At 42.8% G+C, this 14,180-nt stretch overlaps 2 protein-coding genes across 13 annotated transcripts in view; one reads left to right on the forward strand and one right to left on the reverse strand.

The window, feature by feature from the left end:
* On the reverse strand, positions 1-12,685 carry UQCC6 (ubiquinol-cytochrome c reductase complex assembly factor 6). 12 transcript variants are annotated; one of them, XM_081595618.1, is made up of 5 exons: positions 12,503-12,685; positions 11,288-11,344; positions 6,806-6,981; positions 6,063-6,180; positions 1-135 (listed from the first exon to the last, which is right to left on the reverse strand). In XM_081595618.1, exons 4-5 carry the CDS (start codon positions 6,168-6,170, stop codon positions 28-30), a joined length of 216 nt encoding a protein of 71 aa, XP_081451744.1. In that variant the 5' UTR covers positions 6,171-6,180; positions 6,806-6,981; positions 11,288-11,344; positions 12,503-12,685; the 3' UTR covers positions 1-27. The 12 variants fall into 12 exon arrangements, with proteins under 12 accessions (XP_081451744.1, XP_081451739.1, XP_081451743.1 ...); XM_081595613.1 differs by having other exon boundaries at positions 6,743-6,981; positions 12,503-12,657; XM_081595617.1 differs by lacking the exon at positions 12,503-12,685 and adding an exon at positions 12,213-12,260.
* Positions 12,450-14,180, forward strand: part of TDG (thymine DNA glycosylase) — a 20,359-nt gene continuing 18,628 nt past the window's right edge. Inside the window, exon 1 of the mRNA XM_081595592.1 lies at positions 12,450-12,604. Coding sequence (XP_081451718.1) covers positions 12,582-12,604 — 23 coding nt within the window. The 5' untranslated portion in view covers positions 12,450-12,581. The remainder of the gene's footprint in view (positions 12,605-14,180) is intronic.

Consider the following 14,180-nt stretch of genomic DNA (forward strand, 5'->3'; position numbering starts at 1 on the left):
TTCTAAAAATATATGTTTAATTCTCATTCACAGAGTTCTTGGCAAAGTTGAATTTTGAAGTTCCTGTTGTCTTTCTTTCAGTCCCAAAAGCTCTGTTTTGAGTTCTCCAGGCTTGGGTGGAATTTCAGGTATTGTCTATAAAATACAAAAACAAAATACACATAGCCGTGCTTTTTTACACTGTGAATGTGACCTGAAAAACATCAAAGTAAAAAGAAAGAACAAAAGCTCCCTGCCACTCAATGATAAATATTATGAGGACCTGCTGTTGATCTAAGTTACTTTCCAGCCCTCTGTTTACAGCTATCACCATGGCTACATCTTAAGTACTAAAGGACTCACAGAAAGTTTGCAGCAATATCAACTGACGGCCACAAATCTGAACAAGGTTTTCCACATTGGGAAATTCTTTCTTGCACTATTTACTGACTTCTCTAACGTGCCTGGCCAGAAAACAGGTATTAAAAATCAATTCATTTGTTAAAAAACGGTGCCTACTATGTGCAAAGCATAAAGCAATAGGCAAAAAAAATTAACAAAACTGCCTCCTAAAACCTATGAATTAGGTGACTTCTCAAAAATATTTAACAGCTTTAGTGAGATATAATTCACAAACCATGGTATAGTTTAAATATTGGAATGGTATGGTTTAAATACCACCTATTTAAATATTTAATGACCTTTGGTATAGCCACAAAGTTGCACATACACAACTATAATAAATTAGAGAACATTTCATCACCCCAAAAAGAAACCCCAAACCGGTTAGCAGTCCCCCATTTCCACACAAACCTCGCACCACCAACACCACCATCACCAAGCCACTGCCCTGTCTATAGGCATGCCTCTTCTGAACATTTCATGTGTATCACACAACATGTGGTCTTTCATGACTAGTTTTTTTCACTTAGCATGTTTCCAAGATTCATCCCTCTTGTCACCTATATCAATACTTCCTTTTAGGACCAAAAAATACTCCATCTTATTTATTTATCCACTCACCATGTATCATTTACATGGATACAAATAAATGTATCCATTTATTTATCCACTCACCAATTAATGGATATTTATTTGGATTGTTTCCACTGTTTGGCTAAAGTGGCAATTGAACTTTGATTAAAAGAAAGCACTTATTTACATACTAAATATATAACCAATTTTAACATGATTTTGGCATCAAAAGTTAGCAATGTTGGCACAGGTTCTAAACAGCAGTTTCTGTATATACGGCTGTTTCTAGAGACAGCCAAAAATAAGTGCTTTAACAGGGAACTCTGCTCAACAGTATATGGCAGCCCGGATGGGAGGGGAGTTTGGGGGAGAATGGATACATGTAGATGTATGGCTGAGTCCCTCTGCTGTCCACCTGAAACTATCACATTGTTAACTGGCTACACTCCAAAACAAAATTAAGTTTAAATAAGATGTCAAAAAAAGAATATATCATAATAAGTGGTGTAGAGAAAGGCTTTCAATATTTTAATTCAGAAATGTAAAATTCAAAAAGCCTAAAGTGCACTTTACTTAAAATGATTCAGAATTTTAAAAAAATTATGATCAACAACAATAACAAAAATGAGTGCTTTAAAATGAGTCCAGAGACTGTCTTTTGACCTACTATGCCTCCAATAGTAAACAGATGATAAGTTAAGAAAAACAGAACAAGTAAAAGTAATGCCAGGGGAGAAGAAAATGCAAAAGGGAAGCCTGAGCAGAAAACACTCAATTCCAGGACAGAACATCTGCCTTGAGTCTTTGAATCTGCTCCTTTCCTGATGAACTGAGCTGGATGACTAGGAAAAGGTGCCCTTAAAGCAGCAGTCCCACACCATTCTGGCACCAGAGACTGATTTTGTAGAAGACAATTTTTCCACAGCTCAGGAGTGGGGGAGGATGATTTTGGGATGATTCAAGCACATTACATTTATTGTGCACTTAATTTCTTAATCTAATGCTGCTGCTGATCTGACAGGAGGTCCAAAGCTTGGAGCTCAGGGACAACTGCCTTAGAGCTTCCACCTTAAGACAACACTGAGCACAAGCCCCAGGCAGCCCTCCTGGTCTCCTCTGCTCTGAAATGCAGCCCGACTTCTAGCTGTATAGGCTGAACGATTCCTGCAAAGGCTGGCGATAGTTACAATAGTGACAATAACTGCTGGAACAATACCAACAGACACAGATAAAAGAACATAAATCTCTTAAGTGTTAGTACAGCCAACAGCCTCCTACACACAGCCTGCCAGCCCTGGCCATCAAGTCCCTACGGAGGTCCCCCCACTGCCCATGTCACCACCCAGCCAGGATGAGGTGGCCTGGGACAAGTCAATATGCCCCCTCTAGAGATTCCTGTCCCGTGTCACCTCCTCCCAAGGTCCAGGCAGCTTCTGGTAACAATCCTTGAACATTCTCGCTGATGAGAGGGGAGAATGAGGGGTCAATTCCCAGGCATTCCTCTCTTCGTGAAACCTGTTTGATGTCTATTCCTGCACAAGCTAAAGACCAAACAAACTGCATTTCTGTGGAAGGTTCTTACCCCTTCCTGTCCCTACTATCCTTGATGATTCCCTAAAATTCAAGAGAAGCAGTCTAAAGTGCTAAGAAAGAGCTACTGCCGCATTGTTTACACAAAACCTAGATACCAACTAAATGTCCACAGAGAATTGAGTAAATAATATGTGGAATATCTATATTATGAAATACTATTCAATGACCAGAAAGAAAAAAGGCTGTTAATATAAACAAATCTATCCATACAGTCGTTAACCAAAACAAGGAAGCCACAGAGAAACATGTATATGAGTTTCTATTTATGTGGGGAAAAAGCACCCCATAAACTGTGTGTGTGTGTGTGTGTCTGTGTCTGTGTCTGTGTATTCAACAACAGTAAAAATCTGGAAGAATATACCAACCAACAAATGGTAGTTACACTGGGGAGTAGACTGGAGAAAGGGGGTTGTCCTTGGGGGGATTTTTCACTTTTAGTCTATGTGTGCTGTGCTAAGTTGCTTTCAGTCGTGTCCGACTCTTTGCAACCCTATGTACTGTAGCCCACCAGGCTCCTCTGTCCATGGGATTCTCCAGGTAAAATACTGGAGTAGGTTGCCATCCCCTCCTCCAGGGGATCCTCCCAACCCAGGTCTCCTGTGTCTCCTGCACTGCAGGCGGATTCTTTACCACTGAGCCACTGGGGAAACCCATTCACATCCATAGCATAAAACACCAAGCACATTCCTGTAATTATTTGCACTGTACTTCCTTCGGTCCATCTCCCCAGGACCGAAACTCCTCAGAATTATCTATAGTTCCCAGTTCTAACCCAAAGAATGCTTATTAAAATTAAATTCCTCCCTCCTTTGAAGGCCTACATTCACTCCTTCATTCAACAAATATTTACTGAGCATCTACTACATTCTAAGATCTTTTCTAGGTGATTGAGACAGGAGAGCAAACCAGACAGGCACAGTCTCCCTGCCCTGGAAATTATACTCTAGTGGAAGAAACAAAGAACAAGTAAAGAGACAAATGAATAAGATTACTGCAAATTGTGACAAGTGCTCTATCCGAAACAAAGGACTAAGATGGAAGAGCACAAGAGGAATTCTTTGGGGGCCACACAAAGAACACTCTGCTGGAGGAGATATCTGAGCAGAGACTTTGAAGTTCTGAAGAAGTAAACCAAGCCAAAATCTGGAAAAAAAAAAAAAAAAAGGCATGACCCTGAAGTGGGGACAGGCTTGATGAGCTGGAGAAACAGCAAGGAAGTGTGTGTGGCTGCAAAAGAGGGAACGAAGAAGAAAGAGTAGAACCTGAGGTCAGTGGCAGGCAAGTAACAGACCCAGTAAAACCTCAAAACTGCCTAAGACTGTTTTAAGAGCAGGCCATGTATTGTTCTAATGGCAACGAGATTCCACTGTAAGGTTTTAGGCCCCAGGCAGATGCACTCCTAATTTCAACATCACTTTTTCAGAGTTCCAAAGAATAGCAAGGAGAGATAAGAAAGCCTTCCTAAGTGATCAACACGAAAAAATAGAGGAAACCAATAGAATGGGAAAGAGTAGAGATACCTTCAAGAAAATTAAGAGACACCAAGGAACATTTCGTGCAAAGATGGGCTCAATAAAGGACAGAAATGGTATGGACCTAACAGAAGCGAAGGTATTAAGAAGAGGTGGCAAGAATACACACAAAAAACCATACAAAAAAGATCTTAATGACTCAGATAACCACGATGGTGTGATCACTCACCTAGAGCCACACATCCTGGAGTCCAAAGTCAAGTGGGCCTTAGGAAGCATCACTACAAAGCTAGTGGAGGTGATGGAATTCCAGCTGAGCTATTTCAAATCCTGAAAAATGATGCTGTGAAAGTGCTGCACTCAATATGCCAGGGAACTGCTGGAAAACCCAGCAGTGGCCACAGGACTGGAAAAGGTCAGTTTTCATCCCAATCCCAAAGAAAGGCAATGCCAAAGAGTGTTCAAACTACCGCACAATTGCACTCATCTCACATGCTAGAAAAGTAATATTCAAAACTCTCCAAGCAAGGCTTCAACAGTACATGAACTGAGAACTTCCAGATGTTCAAGCTGGTTTTAGAAAACGCAGAGGAACCAGAGATCAAATTGCCAACAACCTTTGGATCATCAAAAAAGCAAGCGAGTTCCAAAAAAAAATCGACTTCTGCTTTATTGACTACGTCAAAACCTTTGTGTGGATCACAACAAACTGTGGAAAATTCTTCAAGAGATGGGAATACCAGACCACCTGACCTGCCTCCTGAGAAATCTGTACGTAGGTCAAGAAGCAACAGTTAGAACCGGGCATGGAACAATGGACTGGTTCCATATTGGGAAAGGAATATGTCAAGGCTGGATATTGTCACCCTGCTTATTTAACACATATGCAGAGTACATCATGAGAAACGTGGGGCTGGATGAAGCACAAACTGGAATCAAGATTGCCGGGAGAAACATCAATAACCTCAGATATGCAGATGACACCATCCTTACAGCAGAAAGCAAAGAGGAACTAAAGACCTCTTGATGAAAGTGAAAGAGGAGAGCAAAAAAGTTAGCTTAAAACTCAACATTCAAACAACTAAGATTATGGCATCCAGTCCCATCACTTCATGGCAAACAGATGGGGAAACAGTGAGAGACTTTATTTTCTCGGGCTCCAAAATCACTGCAGATGGTGAATGCAGCCATGAAATTAAAAGACACTTGCTCCTTGGAAGAAAAGCTATGACCAAGCTAGACAGCATATTAAAAAGCAGAGACATTACTTTGCCAACAAAGGTCCGTCTAGTCAAAGCTATGATTTTTCCAGTAACCATGTATGGATGTGAGAGTTGGACTATAAAGAAAGCTGAGCACCAAAGAATTAAAACTGTGGTGCTGGAGGAGACTCTTGAGAATCCCTTGAACTGCAAGGTGATCAGTCAATCCTAAAGGAAATCAGTCCTGAATATTCATTGGAAGGACTGATGCTGAAGCCGAAACTCCAATACATCGGCCACCTCATGGGAAGAACCGACTCACTGGAAAAGACCCATGCTGGGAAAGATTGAAAGTAGGAGAAGGGGCGGAGAAGGCAATGGCAACCCACTCCAGTACTCTTGCCTGGAAAATCCCATGGATGGAGGAGCCTGGTAGGCTGCAGTCCATGGGGTCGCGAAGAGTCGGACACGACTGAGCGACTTCACTTTCACGCATTGGAGAAGGCAATGGCAACCCACTCCAGTACTCTTGCCTGGAAAATCCCATGGACGGGGGAGCCTGGTGGGCTGCCGTCTACGGGGTCGCACAGAGTCGGACACGACTGAAGCGACTTAGCAGCAGCAGGAGAGGGGGACGACAGACGATGAGATGGTTGGATGGCATCACCACTTGATGGACATGAGTTTGAGCAAGCTCCTGGAGTTAGTGATGGACAGGGAAGACTGGCGTGCAGCAGTCCATGGGGTCGCAAACAGTTGGACATGATGAACTGAAATGAACTTTGCCGCTGCGAAAATGAAGTGGTCCAGGAGCGAGGCGCAAGGATCCTCCTGCACTCACCAGGTCTGGTCGGTAGTATCTGTGCACCACCTCGGCGCCAGCGCACATGGCCAGGAGGCTGGCGGCGAACATTTTCAGGTAAGACGTCCAAGACACACCCGCGGGCATTTTCGGCTAGCTGGACGGGGAGGGAAAGCAGCCGGTGTTAGAAGGTCCTGAGTAAGCCGTGAGAGAAAACCAGCCCGACTGCAGCTCAGCGGCGGAGTCAACAACACCTGGGACCTCAATTATGAAAAGAGGGCACGGGGCGCACGAACGCCCCCTAGAGGCGGAAGACCAGCCCTCCACGGGTGCGGAGTGTGGCGACCCGGCCTTCGGAGCTCAAAGGCGGCTCTAGCCGAGCGAGCAGAAGGCCGCAGGGGATGGTTCCGCACCAGATGGTTTACCGCGCCCCTGGAACTCCAGGGAAGAGAAGGACTACAGACCGCACTGCCCAGCCTACAGGTGTGCCCCGGGGGAGACTATACCGCCAGCTGCACGGGCGCTCGGCAGCGGGTCAGAGGACGGCGGAAGGGCGCTGGGAACCCGGACGGGTGGTGGCGGGCCGGACCGAAAGTGCGGGGGATAAGGCCCGCGCCGGACCGGAAAGCGGTGTCACTGCCGGCGAGGGCACGTAACCCTGACGGAAGCGGGACTTTCAGCCAGAGCATGCGCCTTTTTTTTTTTTTCAAAGCCATTACCCAAAATCCTTCTAGACCCCAGGATCTGGGCGCCCTCATCATTTTCTTTATAACTGAATTGACCTTCCAGATGTCGAGGCTTGAGTTGAGCTCTGGCTAGACTCTTGCATCGTGTGTGCTTTCCCACGCACAAAGGAGGTTGCTTCCGTTTCTACCTTTCAGACTCGCATACTGAGCCATGCGTGCTTAGGTGAGGCCACTCTGGAGCAAACGAAGTTAAAAGCGGTCTCCGTTGTTCCCTATGAAGGAAAGTTACACAGCCCCAAATAGCCTGGAGTTAAAACTCCCCTCTAGGTCCTCCCCACCATTCTATGCAAAACAAAGAACCCTCTCACCTGAAAGCAAAAAAATGGACATTAAAGGTTGATTAAGCCCAGCTCCCACCCGGTCCCAGCCTCTGGCAGATCTCCAGAATTCTTTGCCCCAGCCAGTTAAGAGATAACTAGCCGGAACAACCTTGGAGAAGTACAGGCCCCCTTAAGACAGTAGATTTCCATATATATGCCTATGTATACTTACTCTTTTCTTGGGTTAGTGCAGCAGCTCACTAATCAGATTGCTGTCCCTTCTCGCCTCATTAAAGGTGATCTGTTCCTGTAAAGTGCCCCTATCGTTCTTTTTCCGAACTTTACCTTCTCTAATTCCCTTACCCTACACCCTGCACATCGTTTGTTACCCGAAACAGAGCCATACCCAGACAGCTATGACATTGTGCTATGGTGCCACTGGAAAAATGGAAGAATGAAATCAACATTTAGCCTATGTGTTTTTAAGATTGTGTTTTGCAGACAAAGTAAACAAACTTATGGTTACCAAACGGGGAAAGGGGTTCGAGGGACGGATAAATTGGGAGTTTGGGATTAACAGACACTACTATACATAAAATAGATAAACAACAGGGACCTACTGTATACCCCAGGGAACTATATTCAGTTTCCTGTAATAACCTATAATGGGAAAGATTCTGAAAAAGAATATATATTCGTATATATATTTGTGTGTTTATGTAGCTGAATCACTTTGAATCAGTTTCAGTTACACCTGAAACTAACACAACACTATAAATCAAGTAAATTTCAAGTAAAGCAAGATTGTGTTTTGTTTCGTTAAGCAAAAGGTTAATGAAAGACAATCCAAAGAATTAACCTTCTATGTATAATATGTATCATGATACGGTCACATTTTTTAAAACAAGTTTATGGTGGTATATTTGACATTCCGTAAACTGCGTGTATTTAAAGTATACAATTTCGATGAGATCTGACATACTTGTACACCCGTGAAACCATTACTAGGATCAAGATTATGAACACAGCCACCACTTTTAAAAGTTTCTTTGCACCTCTAATTCTGCCCCCACAGCCTCATTTCCTAGGAAACAACTGATCTTATTTTCTGTCACTACAGATTTGTTTATACTTTCCAGAATGTTAAAGAAATGGAGTCATACAGAATGTACTATTTTTGGTCTGGCTTATTTCATGCAGCACAATTATTTTGAGATTCATCCACACTGTTGCATGTATCAGTTGACTCTTTTGTATTGCTGAGTATGTTTACACATACTTATACGTGGCTTATCCACTCACCTTTGGTGGACATGTGGGTTGTTTCCAGTTTGGGGCTAATAGGAATAAAAACTGCTCTGAACAGTGAAGAGTGCCAGAAGAACGTGTACAGATCTATGAATATATGCTTCCAAGTTGCATACATTCCTAGGTGTAGAATGGCTGCAGCCAATGTGGGTATATAGCTTAACTTTTTAAGAAACTGCCGAACTGTTTTCCAAAGTAGTTATATGATTGTACATTCCCATCAACAGTGTATGGGAGTCCTAGTTTCTCCACATACTCTCCAACACAGTGTAGCACTCTTTTCAAATTTTAGATATTCTAATAGGTGGGTAATGGTATCTCACGACTAATCATGTTGAGAACCATTTGGGGAAGTATCAGTTCAAGTCTTTTGTACATTTTAAAATTGGGTATTTTTTAATTATGAGTTTCAAATCTTCTTTATACATTATGGATCAGTTCAGTTCAGTTGCTCAGTCCTGTCTAACTCTGCAACCCCATGGACTGCAGCACGCCAGGCTTCCCTTTCCAACACCAACTCCTGGAGCTTGCTCAAACTCATGTCCATCAAGTTGGTGATGCCATCCAACCATCTTATTCTCTGTCGTCCCCTTCTCCTCCTGCCTTCAATCTTTCCCAGCATCAGCATCAGGGTCTTTTCCATTGAGTCAGTTCTTTGCATCAGGTGGCCAAAATATTGTAATATTATAAACTAATAGTATACGGAGTTATAAGATGGATCTGATCTACAAATATTTTTTCCCAGTCTATACTTTGACTTTTCTTTTTCTTAGTAATCTTTTGAAGAGCATAAGTTTTTAATTTTAATGAAGTCTCATTTCCATTTTTCTCTTTAATGGGTCATGCTTTGTTGTTATATCTAAGAAATTCAACCCAAGGTCATAGATTTTCTCTTGTATTTTCTCCTAGAAGTTTTATAGAATTAGGGTTTACAGTTAGGTCTATGATCCATTTTGAGCATCACATTTTGTATGGTTCGAGGTGTGGGCCAAAGTTTTGTTCTGTTTGCATGTGTGTGCTTAGTCACCCCAGTCCTGTCCAACTCTTTGCGACCCTATGGACTGTAGCCACCAGGCTCCCTTGTCCATGGGATTCTCCAGGTAAGAATACTGGAGTGGGTTGCCATGCCCTCCTCCAGGGGATCCTCCCAACCCAGGGTTCAAACCAGAGTCTCTTGCATTGCAGGAGGATTCTTTACCACTGAGCCACCTGGGAAGCCTGTGTGCATATGGCTATCTAATTGTTCTAGCACCATTTGTTGAAAGACTAATGCTTTCTCCACTGAATCGCCTTTGTACCTTTGTGGAAAATCTGCTGATTAATTGTCTATGTATGTGTCTTTCTGGACTCTATTATTTTCCATTGATATACTTTAATCTATTGTGATACCACACTATCTTGATTACTGTTGCCTTATAATAAAAACCAGGTAGTGTAGTCCTCCAGTTTTTTCTTTTTGCTATATTCACTATTTTGTTCTATTGTTTTAGATTACACATATAAGTGATCTTATACTGTTCTTTCTTTATAAAGAATGTTTTGGTTATTCTAGATCTTTGAGTTTCTGTATGACTTAGAATCATCTTGTCAATTTCTACAATAAAGGCTACAAGGATTTTGATTGTCATAATATTGAATCTGTAATCATTTTGACAATATTGTCTTCTGATCTATGAACACAATGTATCTCTCCACTTATTTAGGTCTTACTTAATTTATCTCAGCAATATTTTTGTAATTTTGGGGGAAACATTTTTTACCATATTTATCCCTAAGTATTCACATTTTTTGGTATTATTTTGAATGGTGTTTTTTCTGATGATTTGTTGGTAGGATATGGAGTACAACTGATTGTCCTATATTGATCTTTTATCCTACAACTTTAACAAAGCAGACTGCTCTCCATAAGGTGAGTGGGCCTTATTCAATCAGTTGATGGTTTGAACAGAACAAGAAGGAATTCTCAAGCAGATGGCCTTCAGATTTGAACTGGAGCATTGGCTTTTCCTGTTCTCCAGCCTGATAGCCTTCAAAGTTGAGCTGTGACATCTGTTCAAGAGTTTCCTCCTGAGAATTAAAAGGATTAATACACACAAAGCACTTAAAGCAGTGCACGGTACAGAGTCAGTAAATGTATGCTGCTGTAAGTTCTACCATCACCATTACCACTGTTGTTATTAATATAACTGCTGTCTTTAGTACTCACTCACCCATCAAGAACCCCCCTATTCCACAGCAACACTGGCACATTTAATCTTCCTCTTTAACACCTGTCAATAGGATTAACTAATAACTTGTAAACCCCAGTTCAAAGTAAAAATGCAGGCCCCTGTTGAATAAATAATTTCAAGATGGCAGTAGCAGAACAGTTAAGTCAATTATGGGGCCCTATTCAACTACTCGGGCCTCCCTAGTGGCTCAGTGGTAAAGAATCCACCTGCTAGTGCAGGAAACTTGGGTTCAATCCCTGGGTCAGGAAGATCTCCTGGAGGAGGAAATGGCAACCCACTCTAGTGTCCTTGCCTGGAAAATCCCGTGGACAGAGGAGCCTGGTCGGCTATAGTCCATGGGGTCATAAAAGAGCTGGACACAACTTAGCGGCTAAACAACAATAAATTCAACCACACAGATCATATACCCATAAAGCTAGCCCTGCCTGCCAGCATCAGAGATGATCTCCTATCCAAGATGGTAGCTTCCTACTTTTTGAGCTTCCCATTAGTAACCTTCACTTCTACTTAATTTCCACAATATTCTCACCTAATTCAGGCATTTAAAAATACATTCAGGATGGGGAACTTCCTGGTGGTTTACAGGTTAGGACTCACATTCCCACTGCAGGGGGTATAGGTTCCATCCCCATGGGGGAGATAAGATCCCACATGCTGTGGCGGCCAGAAAAAAAAAAAATACAAGAATACCTTAAAAAAAAAAAAAAAAAAAAGAATACCTTAAGAGATGTTGCTTTAAACCTTCTCCAGACTGCGGTCCTGAGCAGTTAGCAAACCTAGAGAGAAAAAGAGGATGGGCTGTTGCTTCTTCAGTCACTCAACAGATAGTCACTGAATACTGCCCATAACTCAGGTTCTGAGTGATATCTACCAATAAGCAGGATATTCATATAAGTTCTGAAGAGTTTTAAAATGTTCGAAGTTTCACTTAAGCAATTCATAATACAAATCAATATTTCTGTATTTACTCATGAAAGCCCTTTTCTGAATCCTAGAATGAAGAAGACACAAATAGCAGAGCTTCCACCATTTCCCAGCTCGTATATTAATCAATGAGTGACAAATAAACCTGCTGTAAACCACTGAGATTTTGGACTCATCTAGTACGACAGCATAAACTACGGAAAGCTAATACAGCAGCCATGTCTCCCATCAAGCAAACTAGAGAAACAGCCGAGTTAATGAAGTCCTTATACAAAAACCAGTGATAACTTCAGAACTAATGAAACAAACACGAGGGGCAAAGTCATCAAGAAATGAGGGGTTAGCCCAGAAGGTTGAAAGGAGAAAGTCATGCTTGAATGCCATCTACTCATAGACTTTGAACTTTTATATTTCTACACATTAAAAGTAAAGCAGAGAATAGCTTATGTAAATTTTCACATTTTACAAAACCCTTTTACAATCACCATCATTTCACATATTGAGGTTTTCTGACTGTAAAGTCTCTTCTTTCTCTTACATCACAGTAATTACTTGGTAATTAATGCAAAGCACTGTTTTTAATCATAATACAGTGTTGGGTGGAAAGGCTCGGATAGTTCTAACAAGCATAAAATCCGCACCTACACAGCGCCGAGGACTTAACCAACTCGCAAGAACCCCCCATCCACTACCGAACAGTCAGGCAGGACAAAAGCTTACGTCAGCAGAGTGCTCCCCCTCCCAGCCATTTCATCCTCCACCCTTCCCGAAAGCCCAAGTGGCAAGCAGAAGAACCAACGAAAGGGGCGCGAACGTGATTGGGCCGCTTGGCATCACGTGATAACCACAGAGCGTGGGATTTGGCTCTGAGCAGACGGAAGCGCAGCACTGAGGGTGGGGCTGGCCTAGTAGGGGAGGGGGAATTGGAAGCTTGGGGGAGGAGCCTGTGCACCAGCCACTGTCCCGAGTTCTGCCAGCAATCGAGTCCGAGTGTCCGATTATTACCGTACCGCCGTACGTGCCCCGCGGTACTACAGAGTCGCTGGGTTGCCGGGCCGGAGTAGCTGCGCGCGCGAGCGGCAGCAGGGAATGGAAGCGGAGAACGCGGGCAGGTAAGGCCGGTGCGGAACGCCGCCCCTCCCCCCGCGCCCCTCGCCGCGGGGCAGGCCGCGGGCGCGCGCACGCACACGCGCAGGGGGTCCTTAAGGCCGCGGTCCCAGTACCAAGGTCCGGGCCGCGCATGCTCACTGGCGGCCCGCTCAGGCCACGTTTTACCTAAGTCCTTCCAGACACTTAGCTGGCATTAAAATACGGTAGTAAGCAATCAGCAGTCTCCAATTAATGTTGCTTTCCGGTTACCTTTCTCCGCCACATTTCCCTTCACCCTCCATTATGCACAGCTGTAAGGATGAAGTGTCACATGTATCACTCTAGGAGTTTTCATCTCGGAGTTGTAGGTTTACTGTGGCTTTCTTCCTCAACGGTGTACCTAAGGGGCACGAGATGGATAACGTTGCCATTCTAGAGCCCTTGAATTCTGAAACTAGGAATAACACTTCCAACAAGTCGTCTAAAATTGTGTTCTAGTGGTCTTGGGGACGATCTTAAGTATTTACTTATCATGTGCCCTTTGGGGAGTGTGAGGTGCGTGGGGAGTTTTGCAAAAACAGAGATTTCGAAATTGGAACCTCTGATGGAAAGCCAAATGAAAAACTAAGTGTAGTAACAGAGTCTTTTAAAAGAAAAAAAAATAGTTTACATCGGAATACAATACTATTAGACCTCATGAAGAATTATCCTGATTTGGAGCTCTAAACTTGGGGAAGACACTGAACTTCTCTGGGCCTGTTGATGTCTGTAAAATAGGGCGTCTGTGGAATCTGGTTCTGACATGCTGTGAGTCAGTGTTAGGTGGAAGGGGAGTGCTTTAGTAACCAACAGAGATTGTCTTTAGAGTTTAGGGAAGGAGATAAAGTGCAGACTTCATCCTGACGTTATGAATCAAATCCTGAAATAAAGAACTCCCATTTCTTTCCCTAAAGAACTTTACAAATAAAACTTGAGGAAATCACTACTGTCTTTATGCTCTTCATTCAGATCAGAATTGAAACCTGGGTAAATGCCTACCATCAAATAGATTGCAGTCATCTCACTTGTATCCACAGATTTGTTCCAGGCCCTTCGGAGACACCAAAATCTGCACACTCAAGTACCTTAAAAAAATGGCAGAGTCCAGTTGGCCATCGTGTAGGTTCTAGAATGCGCACAGGGAGTATGTTACAGCAAAGTAATAGGTTTCTCTGGTACAATGTTTAGTTCAAAACTATCTGACTTCTATTTAGTTTAACTGAATCCATTGGGTTATAGACCTTTTTTTATTCTGACTTGTAACATTTTCACTTTGGGAAGTATGGGGAACTCTGTGTTAATACTCTAAGGAGTCTTTTGTTGGGGATTCTGAAATGACTCAGGCCCCCGGTAATCCTGAGAAAGCAGTGCTTTGTCATCCTTGACTTTGTGCTCATCATGGAATGTTTGGTATAGTTAATTTCCTTTTTATTTTGGAAGAGATTAATTTCAAAAAACTTATAGATGTAGACCCTTTTTTTTAAGAACGAGAAGAGAGTTCAAGACTCTTAAAAAGTACTAACCAGAGAAAACGAAGAAGAGGACTGGTGTATGTTTCTA

The sequence above is a fragment of the Giraffa tippelskirchi genome, chromosome 4 (genome assembly GCF_054371585.1).
Source record: "Giraffa tippelskirchi isolate mGirTip1 chromosome 4, T2T-mGirTip1v1.2.pri, whole genome shotgun sequence".
NCBI classification, from domain to species: domain Eukaryota; kingdom Metazoa; phylum Chordata; class Mammalia; order Artiodactyla; family Giraffidae; genus Giraffa; species Giraffa tippelskirchi.